The following is a 16,745-nucleotide window of genomic DNA, read 5'->3' as shown; positions in this document are numbered from 1 at the left end:
ATTGTCATTACACATTATTTTTTTTTCCTTTCACATGTCATAATTACATTGTTGGTTATAGTTGACTAGTAAGAATTTATTAAGAAAAAACTAATTTTCCTTTGAATTTGACGAAGTAGTGGATGAAATCTACCGACAATGGGTACAATTAGCTTATTTCAAATAGTTATGGGAGTTAATTTACCAAAAAAATAGTTCATGGGATCAATTGCAACTGGAGGAATAGTTCAATAAGTTAAATAACAGTTTACCCTTTGAATGAGGACTCAGGACCAACCATCCCTTTATACTTGGAATGAAAAGACCCTTATTAGTTTGTGGTTGACATGTTTGCCTTTCGTTTTTGCTTTTGATACACGAAATGTTTAATGGTAAGAGGATCAAACACAAAACTTTAATTAGATTAAGATTAACTGCTTGAGATTGACGGAGACTGCTAGAAATAGAGTTTTCACCGTTAATGCATATAGAGCCCACACAGTTGCATTTTATTTTGATCTTAGCTTAAAGGCGGAGAAAGGTATACAAGTGTCAGTCATCTACAAATAGGAGATACGGATACAGCTTTCACCGTTATTGCATGTAGAGCCTGCATATTATCTTATCTTAATCTTAGTCATACGGCCGAGAAAGGTATAAGGGCATGCTGCTTTTCTAAGAGCCGGAAAAACTTTAATGCATAGTAATTTGGAGAGAAGATAATTCAGAATAATAAAATTTTATATTTCTATTAAAACAACAAATACAGATACAATATACTGTATCAATGAATCTAAATTACAAAAAGAATACAGAAATTGGGATCCTGGCAACAAAATCATGTTAGCAGAGAATACAAAAAATAAATGGAAAAAATGATATGATATGTGTAGGATTTACAAGTAATGAGCAACACAACACAGCCTAGCCTGGCTCAAACAGTTGGTTGAACTCTCAGTTGTTCCATATCCCAGATCTATCTATGGACATCGAAGTACTCGGGTTTCTTGGCTCTCTCTGGTCTCGACTCCAGCTGCTCTGAGTTTGATGCCCGTGCTCCCGGAGTCTCTACTCGCCCAGCTTCTCTGATTCTGGGACCCTTGCTCTTGGGAGTCTCTACTTTTCCAGCTACTCTGACTTTGATTGAAAAAACTCGTACTGTTGTCTTGACTGCCGAATGCCATCCTCTGAAACATTCTAATTTGTGCAGAGTGTTCTGCAGAATCAAATATTTCGCTCTGGCCAGGTTTCATTCCGTTACTGAGATCTGATAATTCATCTAAGGAGTCGAAAGCCCTTACCACCTAGGAAAGTAACGACGATTATTAGTTATCTGCTGTACATGTAAATGTGGGTGAGTGTCATGCAATATTTTGTAAATACCTGTCTCATCCGTGGCCTTTTCGCAGCTGAATGGCGCACACAAGCTGAAGCTGCTTCAATCATTCGAAACATTTCATTCTCGATGTAATTTTTGTCCAGCCTTGGATCTGCCAGCCCTTCGAAGTCTTCACTTTCAAGTGCTTGACTAAGCAAAGGCCGAGCCTGGAAGAAAAATTAGCTATTATAATCTAGGACTTAACTTTGCCAGATTGATCCGTAACAATCCATCAAAGTGTAAGCACAATAAAGGTAAAATCTCCACCGCAAACATGCCCAACAGAAAGCAGTAATCTAAACGCACCATTTGAGAATTGCAAGAATTAAAACTTTTGACTTGAGCCATTTGAGAATTCTCAGTAATGACACGCGTAACTGAGAATAAAAATTTTGGACTTGATCCCTTTAAAATTCTAAACACAATTTGACCCCTCCATAATTGATGGAAAAAGAAAAATCCGGAATTTGGCAAAAAACAGTATCGCAATGATATGCATAGATGCACTTTTGAAAAGAAATAACTCCCACCACCTACAAGGAGATAGCAACAATTATTATGAATTTACCCATTCAACTAGGCTCTCATCACCCAATGGCTGAGAAGAATCCACAGGTTTGCGACCTGTAATTAACTCCAAAAGCACAACACCATAAGAGTAAACATCAGACTTGTCCGTCAACTTTCCACTTGTTGCATATTCTGGTGCCATGTATCTAAAATCACACAATTCCATTCATCAGAACGTATGAACAGCAAGTGATGCCATGAATAGAAAGATTGAAGAAATGGGGAGGATCCTTATCCAATAAAGTGAAGAAATCTACCCAAATGTTCCCATTACTCTTGTGGTCACATGAGTATTTGAATCCAAAGTTAGCTTTGCAAGCCCAAAATCTGCAACCTTTTAGTAAGAGAAAATTCATCTTTAGAACATTAATTGCTATCAAATGACTAGCAATCGGAAACAGAAAAACCAAGCTCTGGCTGCCAGTTATTGTTAGAGGAGTCATTCCATGAATATATGATTATCAGGCTACTAAACGGCTCTTGCTTAGAAGTAGATGGAAATGGGTTTGTGTTACAAGCACTACAAGCAACCACTATAACCCAATACAAGCTTTTTTTCATGAAAATTATGGTTATATAAACAGACATACCTGAGCTTCAAAGTTGCTATCCAAAAGGATGTTTGACGACTTAATATCTCTGTGAATAATGCGAGGATGACCTGATAAACACATCAAAACAAAATAATGAGAAAGAGAGAATAAGATGCTCGAAGGCCTGACAATAAATACAGCGATGGATAAACAAACTTTGCACAACTTTGAGTGAAAATAGCTAATTTTATATGTATAAAGATTTATTTCATTTATATAACTAGCCTTTGGGTTACCATATTGGAAATAAAAACTTTAAAGCATAGAGCACAATTAAATTCAGAAATGAAGCTTGTTTGTATGAAAGATGTCATTGTGTTGACAGCAAAGAAATTCTTTCCCAATTGTTAATATTACTCAGAGAGTTGAAGGCCTTGGAAATTAGTGTGAACCATAAACTCTCATGTACAGGGCCCTCGCTTACGCTTAGTTTCTGTATGATTATTGACTAATGGCTGTCGCATAGAATCAATCACTGTTTGTACTGAATGGAAATTTATGGCAAAAGGAAAGGATACTGTTCATTGAATTAACAAATAATAGAACAGTTGCCAGTGTTTGTACTCGAACAAACCAAGGTCTAGAAATGTCAAATCTGAAATTGGGAGGTCGAGAACAGAAGAATAAACTCACAATCTTCATGTAAGTAAGCTATTCCACGAGCTGCACCAGCAGCAACCTTGACTCTGGTTGCCCAATCCAGAACTGGCATGCCCTCACCTGCAGTTTTCAATAGAGGAAAGCTAAACGAGGCACAATTTTTCACAAGATACTTACACGCAAACGAGAATTACACTTCAAAATTATGCTCCACATTTACCCCAATGTAGACAAGAGAACTACATGCAGTGACTTTGAAGCATAAATTACCAAGCACCATTTGCAGCATTAGCAAGTTATTTGGCACAGGTTAACGCAGCCATCACTTATAAGACTACTAGTTAATAATTCAATTAAAAGACATCTATATCAAACCCAACAGGATATAACACAAGCCCCCTAATTTTGTTCCTGAACATATTAGATTGGTCTTGCTTTCATAATCAGAAGACTCACCATGAAGATGGTAATGAAGGGTATCATTTGGAACGAAGTCAGTAGACAAGCAACCTTTGATGCTCAGATATACAATAACCAACCAGGGAAACCAAATGGCGATGGTGTACTCTACTAATAATTTCAACTTCAGCTTTAAACTCACGTTCCCCTTGTCCCCCACCAATTTTGAGCTGTTTTACAGCAACTTCTCTTTCATCTTCCAAAACACCTTTGTATACACAACCAAATCCACCTTCGCCCAAAAGGTTCTGTTTCGAAAACCCATTTGTGGCTTTGCTTAGTTCTTCATATGTGAACCATGACCTTGAATTGTTTACACCACCATCTGATTGTGCATATATCAAATCACTGCCAGAACTATTTCCTACGAGAGGAGCTGGAGAATAGGGCTTAAGAAATACCGAATCTGGAGAGCAGAAAAAAGTTCATTAGTTTGAATCCAATTACCTCATCCCACATTCAACTAAAGCTTACTTCTAACATGATTTTCTACAATGTTAAAGGCTAAAGGTCGTATAAGAACTAATGGCGCTAAAAGAAAGTATAATGGCAGAAACCAACAAGAAAATAAAGCAATTTTTAATAAGCAAGCTCATCCAATTCGTATAAAACAGCTGCTACAGTTCCTTGTCAATGAAGCAAGTTTGAAAAAGTGTCAGCGAACAAAAATGAAAATGATATCATTCAAGTAGTCCATGCTCAATGAGTTACCTGAATTCTGGGATGAAGCAAAGGGGGAAGGCATGTTGTAGGAAAAATTTTCTCCAGCTCTTCTTTTCTTCTGCTTCTTTCTGTACCACACCGCCATGACAACAAGACTGAGCACCAGGAATCCAACTACAATTCCAATTGCCACAGCTCCTCCAGTGTTTAACCCTCCTTTCTTTCCGGATGTGGCATTTGACGTCACATTGGCACCAGTGGTTGACCTTGCAGTTGGCTTCTGTGGTAAGGGAGTGGGACTTGACGAATTACTACTAGGCACGGTAGGAGAAGTAACAGGAGGTGAAGAAGATGAAGGGACCGAAGGAGGTGGTGATTGCACCGTGGGTGCAGGGGGAGAGTTATCAGCTGGTGGAGGAGCAGATTTGGAGCCAGATGGAGGAGGTGTGACGGTCGGGGATGGAGGAGATTTTTTTGGTGCCTCTCCTTGTGGTGGTGGTGGAGAAGCGGACGAAGGGGGCGGGACCTCAGCTGGAGGAGGTGGGGACTTTGTGGACTTAGGTGGAGGTGAGGCTTCTGCTGGAGGTGGGGAAGATTGGGGAGGGGGAGAACCCTTTGATGCAGGTGGTGGGGGTTCAGACGTAGCCGGAGGAGAGGCAGCTGGTGGCGAAGGTGGTGGTGATGCTGGAGGAGGTGATGACGGGGGTGATGCCGGAGGTGATGGGGGTGGAGACTGTGGAGGGGATGGCGGTGGAGCCTGAGGCGTGGAAGGCGGTGGAGCCTGCGGCGTGGAAGGCGGTGGAGCCTGCGGCGTGGAAGGCGGTGGTGAAGTTGGTGGTGGAGTTGACGGCGGTGGTGACGATTTTGGAGTGGGAGTAGCTGATGATGCTGGAGGAGGAGATTGGGCAGGGGGAGGTGAAGCGTCAGAAGGGGTTGCAGTACTAGTTGGGGTAGTTGAAGAATTTGATGGGGGTGGTGACGAGGTATGAGGTGAAGTTGGTGGGACCGCAGAAGGGGAAGAATTTGGAGAAGGTGAGGTTGTTGAAGACATGTTTGTGTGGAACTGAATGCTAAATTTTGCTTATTTTTTGGCTTATTATATCAATTCCATCACTAAACTTTCCAAATTCAATGACACAATAGTGACTTTCACTGATGATTATACAACAGATGCCATTACATTACAAAAATACAATCCCCAAATGTCAGAAAACCCTAATTCAAAATTTCCAGGCAAAATCCAATGTCTTCTTCTAACTCCTTCACTGTTTCCCAAAACCCCGGAAAGTTTCAGATCAACCAAAATTCACAGAATCTAAGCACTACCCAGTTCACAGAACCCCCGAAAGAACAAATTTAACAACCAAATCCCCAAAATTTGAGCACAAATCAGATCAAAAAAACCCACCATCTGCAAGCTTCAAGCCTTAAAATCCAGATCTACACTACAAAGTTTATAACTTTACTGGGCAAATGCAGCAACCCAGATCTTTAAAACAGTTCAAAAACAAAACCCAGAAGCTAAAAGCTCGAGCAAATCCAGAAGCTAAAAGTTCGAGCAAATTCGTACCTATCTCGTAAATGATGGAATTGCCGCAATGCCGCAATGTTTTCCCAGGAAAATTTGATAGTTTTGTAGAAAAAGGTAAAAGAGCCGGAGAAAAAAAAGTTAAAAACCCACAAAATACGCTAGTTAACGTGGGGGCGACTTCAGAAGTAGAGTGTCTGCCTGTCTCTATCTCTCCGTGACCAGTGAGAGACTCCACATGCAGAGTTGCACAATGATTGCAAAATTAGTTCACAGCATGATCACAAATTTTATGCTTAGCATAATGTAACGCCTTCATTGGCTCCTAGCTGTTCCTTCCTGTATATCTTTTTGTTTTGAATTTTTAAGAGAATTGTTATTGGCATTCCAAAAATCTCATTCTACATTTCAAAATTTTCATATTTAGAAAGAAAAATATACTTGTGAGGAGTGTAGAATGAGATTTTTGGAGTGCCAATAACACTCCCTTTATTTTTTGTTCATTTTTTTCTCCTAATTGAATTTTAGTAATGTTCTCATCAGATATTATTCATACTCTTTTTTTTTTTTTACAAAGATATTATTCAAACTCTTACTTGATGTGGTTGGAAAAAAAAAAAAAAAAAAAACTACTCTTACTTGATGTGCAAGTTTACTTCTAAACTTGATGTTCCATGTCCAGTTTCCCCACGTACTATCATAGGTGTTAAAATTAAAATGAACTTATATTCAATGTATATTTTCTTTGTAAAGCAAAAGTATACAAATTTGAGGGCAACTAACCACAATTTTTTCTTTTAAATTATTGAATTATATTAAAGAACAACCCTTTCAAGTTGTTTTCCATAGAAACCGTTCCAAGCTTGAAACTTGATTTTAGGTAAAACTTATTGTGTGTGTGAAGTCAAAAATAATTAAGAAAAATATCGAGGCGACGCGTGGATTTTTGGGTATTAAAAGACAAGATTACCCTTGAGGCATATCAGAACTCCTATGGTGAGCAGCGAACACTCATCACTAAATCAAGGTCAAAAGTGATCAAAATAGGTATTTATTCAAAACCTATTTCATCCATCCTCCCCACAAGGTAACCTCCAAATATTCATTCAAAATATGATTAATTAGCTAAATTAATTAATTGATTTTCTAATTGATTTCCTAATTGATTGCAAGATATTATGGTGACATAATATCTTGCAATTACACCCAAAAAACCACCAAATGTGGCCGGTTCCCACCTCTCTAAAGGGAGCCGGCCACACCCCTATAAATACCACTTCATTCCTCTAAAAACCTAAGTTGAATCATCTTGCAAAATTCTCTAAATTCTCCAAACACTTTTCCCACAAAATTCTAACTTTGGCATCAGAGGTTCTTCAGCCAAAGCCCCCCCCCCCCCAAAAAAAAAATCATCGTGGGCTTGTGAGGCTCTTGGCCTTGAGCTAAGGTATTAATTGTTTTTCCAGGAGCATTTTCGTCCAAGAACAAGAAGGAAGAAATTTGCATCCACAATGTGCACTATTTGTGTTTGCGTTGCCAAAGGCGCCCCTCCCTTTCAAGAGGATTCTTAGCATGTTAAGCCCTAGTAAGTTTCTTTGCTTTGCATTGAATTAAATCGCATGATTCACCGCTTGTGTGGGCTCCCGTCAAATCTTTTGAGTTTCATTCTTGAACATGTTCCGTATGTGGAAACAAATGCTGGCAACGGTGGCTAATACCTAATAAGCTAAAAGCAAAATGAAAAATCTTATTGAGAGGGTTTTCAGGTCTAACATGTAAAAAGCTACATTGCTTGACCAACAAGGCTTTCACTCTGTTAGTTTAAAAACTTTTGCAGTTGAAGCACTGCGTGGTTGTGTTAATTTTGCATCAAGGGGAGGTGAATAAACAAAGTTTTTGTATGAAGACGGCCGAAAATTATCAAGAATGTGTAAAAAGTAAAATAAAGTGTGTGGATAGCACATCTCAAAACAGAATAGTCAAATAACAAGGCCGCGTAGGACTTGAAATCAATTAATAAACAAATACTGTGAGATCTCATTCTCTCACTGCCAACAGTCTCCCAACAGCCATGATCTCCGAATGTGCGCATGTTGATCAAACGGCACTAAACAATTCTACAAAATTCAACTTTTTTTTTTTTTAGTACATCGAAATTTTTACATTAAGAAAAGAGGGAGTTTGGTTAAACCACACAATGGACAATCTAATTTAGTATCGAATTCGTCATCCACGAGATTTGAACCTAAGACTTCTCGCTTCCAAGTTAAGAGAAATATCACCAGACTGTAATACTAAGTGACAAACCCAGCTTTTAACTTGTTTTATTTGTTTCATTTGCTCTCCAACTACAAGTAAGTGAGGAGAGATTTTTTGGGTGTCGAAAACACTGTCTAGTACACTAACTGTAATAATACAATTGTATTATGACGCTTGGTGTACTAAATCATGTTTCCAGCACATTAAAAAAAAATCCCAAATGAAAAAGACTTGCATAGATTATATTCACACTTATGCGTTGACAGAGCGATAATGATAAACCTATATATATGCCCTCGAAGTTACGAAGGAGGAGGGCTTTTGTCTTTGAGTTGTTTTATAAGGTCGTTTAAATTAATTAATGTAAATCCATCTCATAATCTTGAAATCTTCAACTCAAAGGCTTTGATTGAATGAGAGGTTTGTTGGTTGAGGTAATGATAGAATATATGGCATGCAAGCTCTCTCTAATTATTTTATGTTGGTGTACAACTTAATGTGGCTTTTGCTTTGTCCTATAGTGTAACAAGGGCATTGACCTAAAATATTGCAACAAGGCCAGGCCTTTCTATGAATATGATATAGTATGTGAAAAACATATAAACTAGCATTTGAATATGGCACTTGAGATTTGGAAACTAATAGGGGTGTGATGTTTTTTTATAGCCAAGGAAAAGGATATGATTTAGAGTTTTGATTAGATTTCATGAATTCATACTCTTACTTTATGGTTATGACTATGACTATGACTATGACATTCAATCATGAAATTTGTCGAGTGTAAATATAGTGATAATGATGAGTGCTGATTGTTAATTTGAACGATGGTGGTTGTAAGATGACGATAATTCTAAAGTTGAGTGGCTGGCATTTATTTTTAAAATAATGGTTTTTGCATACGTTTATTTGAAAAATAATTGTGAATGGATTTGAGGGTGAGACGATGACACTAGCCTTGTAGAATTCTAACTATTTTAGGATCTAATGATATTTTTTTTTTGAATAGTGTGATATTTTATACTACTATAATTCATGAAAATGATTTTAAACTGGAGTGCACTGAGAGACGTATTCTACCCAAACCAACTTCTCTAACCCCCATATGCAAAAAATAACAATATATTTAGATGATATTAGAGATTGGTTGTCATATGTAAACTCAATTAGTTAATAAAACGTTCACTCTTGCTTAAGGTCATGTGTTCAAACTCTCCTCTCCCGTTATTGCTCATATAAGAAAAGGAAAATACAAACTTTTCTAAAATCTCAAATGTCAAAGTTTATCTCAAAAATTGAAAGCTGATCTTTCTCGTAATAGAATAAAAACATTGAACTATGACATTTTAAAAAGTTTTCTACAACTAGCACTACATAGTAATGATATTCCTTTCTTTAGGGAGGTTTCAGTTTTGGCTTATGAACGACGAGTTCAATATTTGAATAGGGTTAATCAGTGTTTGATTTAGCTTAAATATACATCTCGAGATTACTGTATTTAACTAAAAAAAAGAAAATTTCTTAGGGGCTAATAGAAAAATGGGCTTTAGCAGTATTGGACTCCTCCAAGGCTCCAACAAACATATTTGTTTCATATAAACCCGCAGCTAATGACCAAACGGCCGCGGAATCCCATTCCCAACGGCACAAACCGCGTTCGTAAGCGCGCGCACTTCAAATTTGTTCCTCTCCCTCTCTCCAACTCCAACTCCGATTTCTCAGCTGAGGTACGCCCTTCTTCTTCTTCCTCCGTCATCTAATTCACTAATTTCGACCTCATTTTCTGTAATCTGCTTTCGAATTCGATATACAGTTTCTCGTTTGTTTTCGTTGAATGTCTAATTTATGTTCGAGGCGTTTTGTTTGCTTGGTTGCTGAGAAAATGTCCCAAGGAGAAAATGAGCCCAAAATATAAACAATGCAGTCCACCAGAGGGAAAAATGAACATAGGAAAGCTATAGTATGTGTGTGTGAGATGGATGAGCGATTCAATGGAATGCCTCCTCTTCCAACATCATTTCGCGTCAAGTCTACAGCTTTCAGTACTTGTTTTTGACATATATTGTCCGATGGATGGATTTTATATCATGCCAGGAGCCACCAGAAACAATCAAAATGTGTCCATGCCGGGAAGATGATTTACCATTGAGTCTTGAAGTGCGCAGAGCACTGAATGCTTTCATTCGCCAAGTTGAAGAACAAATAGCCCAACTTCAAGAACCAAGGGATGGAGCTAGAGCAGTGTTAGGAGGCATGGAGGATGACCAAGGTTCAGAAGATGACTCGGATTCGGAAGATGACCCGGATTGGAAAGGTGAACCAGATTCGGAAGATGACCAAGATTCGGAGGATGACTTCTCACTGAGTGAAGAATTCTGGTTCTTTTTTATTATTATGTTCTTATTCTGGTCTGCATTTTTTCTCGTAGTTAGGTCTTGATTCTCGTCAGGCGTTTGTGTGACCTTACTGCTCAACTATGTAATCAAGTGCGTAACGGCGAAGAATTGGTTAGTGTGGCGTTTGTAGGGCGATTTCTCATCCGAGACCTTGTTCAGGCTCAGTGAGTTTCCAATGGCGTTTGGGTTCGGTTCAGTTCATGCTGTGAAAGAAACACGTCGTTGTGAATGTTTAAAATTTCAGAATTCGAGACCTCCCCTCGTTGTGTCAATGTTTTTTGACGTGAGAGTCGTATAAAATGTGATATATTTCAGAAAAGCAGATGGTTTCAACAATAACAGGTAAATACAACGGATCAAAATAGATAGAAAGCTCGCAATTCAGTAGAAAGAACAAGTGTATGTCAATCAAAACATGACAGTAAATACAACGGAGAACGAAATCACAATCGTAAATTATAGTGCAACGAAATTTAATGATAGTGCCTAGACCAACAAACGTTATGTCCAAGTCCGAATACCGCTCCTGCCTCTCCTCTGCTGTGGATCCACCACAGAAGATTAGTAAGCGAGTTACCATCATCGTAACCATTCAAATTCCTTATCTTCCCCAAAGCGTGTTCTTTGTCGTAAATCCCTTCCAAGGAATAGACAAATCCTTTCCATCCTTCCCCAACTCCCTCCCTACTCAAAGCCGGTAGTGTCCATTTCACAAGATCCTTAACAAAGCCAACATCTGAAAACAAGGCCTCAGTGATCGGCAGTAGCGGTAGCAACTGAATTCCAAGCCTGCACTCTTTCCACTCCGGGGGAGCGAACCAAAGTCCGCTGTCCCTCTTGTTATTCCATAAAACTCCAACCACACGATTTTCCCTTGTGAAATCCTCCTCATACATGTTACCTCCCTCTTTTACGTGCCACCACATTTGCGCCGCCTGAATCTCCAAAGCTGCAAGCAGTGATCCCGTGGCCACAAGATGCGTGTCTCCATAAGCTAATCCCAACAATGCAGCTGAATAGTAGGCATTCACTGCCTCACTTGTGCTCTCCTGATTACGACCATCTGCAAACTCAGTTAACCCGCCTGCCCACGAGTGCAATTTGTAAAAATCAAAGCACCTCAAGCGTGGATAATGTGAATGCGATCGCCTGCCTACCGTCATATAATCAAAAGCGAGCGAATAAGCTTTAGCCCGATACTTCATCCCCCAAGCAGGATCAATTTTCGCAAGCACTGAAATCCCATAAACAAAGTAGCCCAGATGATAATGGTGATCATTGTACACACCAAACCCGAAATCTGCACCCGAATCAGTCGCCCCTTGTTTCGTGACAATGCCACCCCAAATCTTATCATACAAGAAACCATTTCCCGGGAAAGTTCCGTCCAACCACGGCTCAATCGTTTCCTTCAAGAACTTCCTAATCGCCGGAATCACATCCAAATAAGCCACCTCCTCAGCAATCAAAGCCAGCCTCGCCGCCCTCGCGATCAATTTCGCATAAAAATACGAAGATGTTGTAGCTATCCCACTCGAATTCAGATCCCCAACATCTTTAACAAGCGCAGAAACAATTTCCTCATACGAATGTTCCCTAACTCCTTGACTCGAATGCCAGGTGATCGAAACAGGGTCGGGTTTCAGCGCCCACGAATCGCCAACAACGCCAACAAGGTCCCCATCAATGCTCTTGAACTTGAAATCCTCCAAAACAGTGACGTGAGAATCCTCGCCGGAGAGAAGCTGGAGGTGCAGAGGATGAGCAAGCATAAGCAAATCGCCCCATCCCTTCTTCTCCCATCTGTACTCCAAAACAAACGGCTTTGTGAAAACCGCTTCTCCGGAAACCGGGTAGCAAGAACTGAACCGGTCAAGGCTGGCCTCGAATTTCGGGTTCGAATCCGGCAATATCGCAATCCGAACAATCCCAGAAAACCCATTGGAGGTGATCAGTGAAAGGCCGCTGGTGGTCAAATCGATCGGGGAGGAAGTGTATACGAGCCATGTCTGGTTGCTGTTGAGCTTGATGGTGTATTTGGTCTTTGAGCCGTTTGATTCACACGAGAGGATTGCGTGGATGGTGGAGATTGAAAGAGAGGTGGAGTTGGAAACAGAGCAGGTGATGAATGGGCTGCCGCGGACGAGGAAGAAGCGGAGGTTGGAGGAGGGGAAATCCAATGTGATACTGAGGTCGTTAAAGGAGGAGATTTTGTGGGGTTGTGGGGAATCGGGCTTTTGGGCCGCGGAGATGGCGAGATCGGCGATGAAGACTTGATATATGAAGGCGGAGGTGGAGAAGCGAGATGGGTAGCAGATGGTTAGGGAGGCGGAGGAGGATTTAACGGCGTAGGGGTGGAAGTACTCGGGTTGGTCGCCGTTTTTGAGGGCGAAGTTTTGGAAGAAGGAGTTGGTGGGGAGAGGGGAGGAGAGGAGGTTTGGGGAGAAGAAGTTGGAAGGGTCGGGGAGCACGGTGGATTGGGTTTGGGGGAAAAGGAATGGGCCGGCGGTGGCGGGTGGCCTGAGAGTTTGCTGCGGTGGTGGCGACATAGTTTGGGGTTCTTCTTCTCCAGGAGGGGGTGGTGATGGAAATGAAGATGGAGGAGGGGGTGGCGGTTTATAGGGATTTTTCTTGGGTTTTTTGAAACTCTTGGTGATTAAGGTTTTGATTTTTCTTCTCACTTTTTTCAACATTGGATTTGGTAATGACAATGAGTTAGTTAAGGCCGCATGCAAACAAGGTTGAACGCGTCAGAAATAAATAATAATAAAATAAAATAAATAATTTATAAAGAGTACCAAAACGAAGTTAAGTCGATCGGAGCGGATCTGTCCTTCCTACTCACCAAGTTCGGATCACGATTTTGATAACATAAGATTAAATCAAAATATCGCTCGAGCGGAAAACAATTAACATTGATTGATTTTTTTGGGTGATTCGGTGGGAATTGGGGAAGAGCCAAGAGGGAAGCTAGGAGTAAATGGTTGGGGATTTTTTAGCAGTTAGTTAGCAAACAAGGAGGAAGAACTCTGGTGTATGTATATGTGGGAAATTTGGAATCCCCACATGACTCCTTGCAAGATATCCAAAAGTACTTGGATTTGGAGGAAGGAAGGTGGGATTTTAGAATGCTTCATAGGCAAGCAATCATATGACTTATGGTGTGGTCTTGATTCTGGTTTTATTGTAAACTTTGCACATCTCTAAGAATTGTAATTCAAAAGAGAGAAGAATGTGCTCTTTTTTATTTCCTTGGGTAATAAAGACGGAAAAGGATTCGAAGGATCCCGTGATCATGATTGTTCATCATACATCATACGGTTAGTTTTCGTTAGATAGTATTTATATTTAGTTTTAAATTTAAAATGATTTATGATTGCACGATGTATGCTGAACGATCACGATTATAGGATTCCCGGATCCTAGGAAAAGGATCCGGCTAGGATCCTTTTTCAATAAAGAGCTCGTAAAAATATATCTACCCTTTAACATAGTTATTTATCATAGCTAAATTTACTCTTATGTCGACTGACAAAATAGATGATTAAGTGCATGACTCTTGCATGAGTGTAGGGTGAATAAGAATACACCAGTCCTCAACTGCCTAGTTAGATTAAGGATATTATACTCGGCAATCATTTCTTTTTGGGAAATTAATTTGTGCACACTTTTTTTTACCATTAACGTACTCAATTTTTTTTTAACAATCAAATTAAACAAATCAAAATGTATTCTAAGAGTAGAAGTAAGAGAAAATATATCTAAAGAGAAAAATAATGTGCAGAAATCAGCTTTTTTAATCAGTTAGTAGAAATATAGATTTCGTTTTGCCACTGAAAAGAAAATTAGAACTAAACTAATGAGTAGCATGGTCATTAGACTCATAATTTCAAGTGTGGCGACTTAAAAAAGAAAGATAAGTTATTTAAAACACATTGACCTGAAAATTGATGAGTCGGTGAGGGGGACAATTGAGATGAGAGAGAGTGACTGGGTGAGGAAATAGTTTTTATTTTTTATTTTTTATTTTTTATTTTAAATTAACTTTAATTGTAATAAAAAATAAAAAAATTATTAATAATTAATTAGTTTTTTATTTTAGTTGGAGAATGAGTGGATCCTCCTACTGCCACATCCTTATTTAATAGCTAAATTAACAGAAAATTTAACAGATGTCTAATATTGCAATTCATAAGTTGATGTATAACATTGTAATGTTTAAAAAATGAGGTATGAGATCGTAGTTCGACCTATAATTAAAGTAATTTTGTGTAATTTACCTATTAATAAAATCAGAAAAATGGGTCAAACTTTGACTTGAAAACTGCTGGCTTGGGCTAGCCCAGTAAAACTTACGAATTCACAGGTGTCTCACATACCCGATCTCATCTTGATAGGCCCAAATTTGAAGCCATCCAAAAATTGGTAAATTACTCCCAACCCGGTTCGTTTCCGGTTCAGTTCTCAAAGCACACAGGTCCAGAAACCTTTCTTACAGAAGTGTAAAAAACACGCCATGTTGCAAACATCTATTGGATAAGTAATTTCGTTCTTAAACACGTACCAAATATTCACTTGACAAGTAACATCGCTAAGACTATGAGTTGGATGAAAAAAAAACTCTCCTTTTTGTGCATAAGACTCTTAATAATTTCTATGTCCGCGATACTCTCATTTTCCATCACCTCTACTATGAATCCACCATAAGAGATTAGTGAGGGAGTTCCCATCATCAAAACCTTCAAACTTGCAAATCTTTTTCACTGCGTTTTCTTTGTCTTAAATCCCTTCCAAGCCATACGCAAACCTTTTCCATTTTTCGATATGCAGTGCCGGCGATGTCCATTTCACAAGCTCCTTAACATAGCCAACATCAGAGAACAAGGCTTCAGTGGTCGGCAATACGGGCAGGACTTGGGCTTGGTATGGTGGACCCAAGTCCGGTATCCCTCTTGTTAGCCAACAACCCAATTTCCGCTTTTGTTAGTCATCTTGCTTAAACTCTTCGTTCCCAAACCCGAATTACCCTAAAAGAAACTTGTGAACTCGCGTGAGATATGATACCTACTAAGAATTTGGCTCAACGACCCAAAAGATCCTTTCAATTACCCTCATTTTCATAATTCATTTTTTCAACTCCGGAAGCTCTAACCACATGACACATCATGAATGATTCACAAATAATTTCATTTCATTGTTCCCATATATCACATTTATGTTCTCAACAAATAGTATTCTAGCAATATTTCATAATCATTAACAAGTAAACACTCAACTGAAGTAATAATACGATTTTCATCCAACCACAATCTTAAGTAAAAGAGAGACGGTTCGGATTGTTGAAATACATTACGCAATTGGCTCCACAAAATGTGTATAATTTTTTTTGTAAAAACAGTAACAACATGAAACATGTATTTCATTTGAACATCATATCATATGCGTGATGTTGAGATCACATTTTCTATGACGAAAACAGGAACAACATGAAACATTTGGAGTAGTGGTTGTGGTCTAGGGTTTTGGAGCACATATATATATATGTTGGAGTTTACCCTAGTACATTGTTACAAATGTTTTACAAATTTTGCAATTAGAATGAATTAAGACATCGGAGGAAACTAATATAATCTATTCATATGTAGTTACTTTGACAATAATCTTCCTTTCACACATCTTACATATCAAATATATATGTCCATTCGGATTAAAACCATAGGCATTAACAAATGACCTCATATGTGTTCTTGACGTCTGCGTGATTATAGTTCGATGATTTGTTCTTGCTCTATTGCAGTTTTCTAAATGCGCATATTTTCAATTTCTTGGGGTGTTTTGAGTATTCTTTCATTGTTTTGTGTCTTGAATTGCCCAATACTTAGATCGTCGTTAGTGTTGTGGGGAATGTCAAAGGCACAATAGTTGATAGTGTTACAGTGATTAAATTAGATCCAGCCAACCAATCACAACCGATAAAAAAATGAACAATTAAAGAGCCTAAAGAGATTCGTAAATACCACATTCAACTATTACTATGAGTGGAAGCCTTGCAAAGTTGTTATATCGCTTCTCAGTTGACTTAGTAATTCTATTCTCCAAATCTTTTTTGGTCAATGGTAAGGAAGTTTTAACAAATGCATCTGCCCAATTATTTTTCCATTAACATGATTTTCTTGTGCATTGACAGTTCCAGCATCTTCTTCCCCTCATGATCTAGGTGTTTGGGGGAAAAAATGTTGCTTAGTGTTGGAGCCTATATTTGTAATTGTGACCCGAGTTGATCATAAAGCTATGTCTTATTATCAATTTTTTGTATATTTGAG

General features: G+C 38.8%; 2 protein-coding genes and 1 long non-coding RNA gene across 3 annotated transcripts; 1 reads left to right on the top strand and 2 right to left on the bottom strand.

Moving 5' to 3' along the window:
- Window positions 1–702: 702 nt before the first annotated feature.
- Window positions 703–5,971, bottom strand: LOC103960292 (proline-rich receptor-like protein kinase PERK8). Its single transcript, XM_048579060.1, is given in 10 exon segments — window positions 703–1,283; window positions 1,363–1,524; window positions 1,926–2,073; window positions 2,185–2,261; window positions 2,518–2,588; window positions 3,154–3,240; window positions 3,577–3,616; window positions 3,618–3,985; window positions 4,291–5,353; window positions 5,410–5,971. Coding segments are annotated over 9 exon segments (2,280 nt in total). The 5' UTR covers window positions 5,294–5,353; window positions 5,410–5,971; the 3' UTR covers window positions 703–959.
- A 3,667-nt stretch (window positions 5,972–9,638) lies between these two features.
- On the top strand, window positions 9,639–10,564 carry LOC108868160. The gene is made up of 2 exons (XR_007256254.1): window positions 9,639–9,753; window positions 10,121–10,564. It is a non-coding gene; the product is annotated as an uncharacterized LOC108868160 (long non-coding RNA).
- A 151-nt stretch (window positions 10,565–10,715) lies between these two features.
- Window positions 10,716–13,394, bottom strand: LOC103960293 (probable endo-1,3(4)-beta-glucanase ARB_01444). The gene has a single exon (XM_009372746.3). The coding sequence runs from the start codon at window positions 13,113–13,115 to the stop codon at window positions 10,896–10,898; it is 2,220 nt and encodes a 739-aa protein (XP_009371021.2). The 5' UTR covers window positions 13,116–13,394; the 3' UTR covers window positions 10,716–10,895.
- Between the last annotated feature and the right edge of the window lie 3,351 nt (window positions 13,395–16,745).

Source organism: the organism of the source record quoted next, unplaced genomic scaffold (genome assembly GCF_019419815.1).
Source record: "Pyrus x bretschneideri cultivar Hongxiangsu unplaced genomic scaffold, Pyrus_bretschneideri_v1 Contig13, whole genome shotgun sequence".
Classification (NCBI taxonomy): Eukaryota; Viridiplantae; Streptophyta; class Magnoliopsida; order Rosales; family Rosaceae; genus Pyrus; species Pyrus x bretschneideri.
The sequence above is the reverse complement of the archived record's forward strand: the minus strand, read 5'-3'. Positions and strand labels throughout refer to the sequence as shown.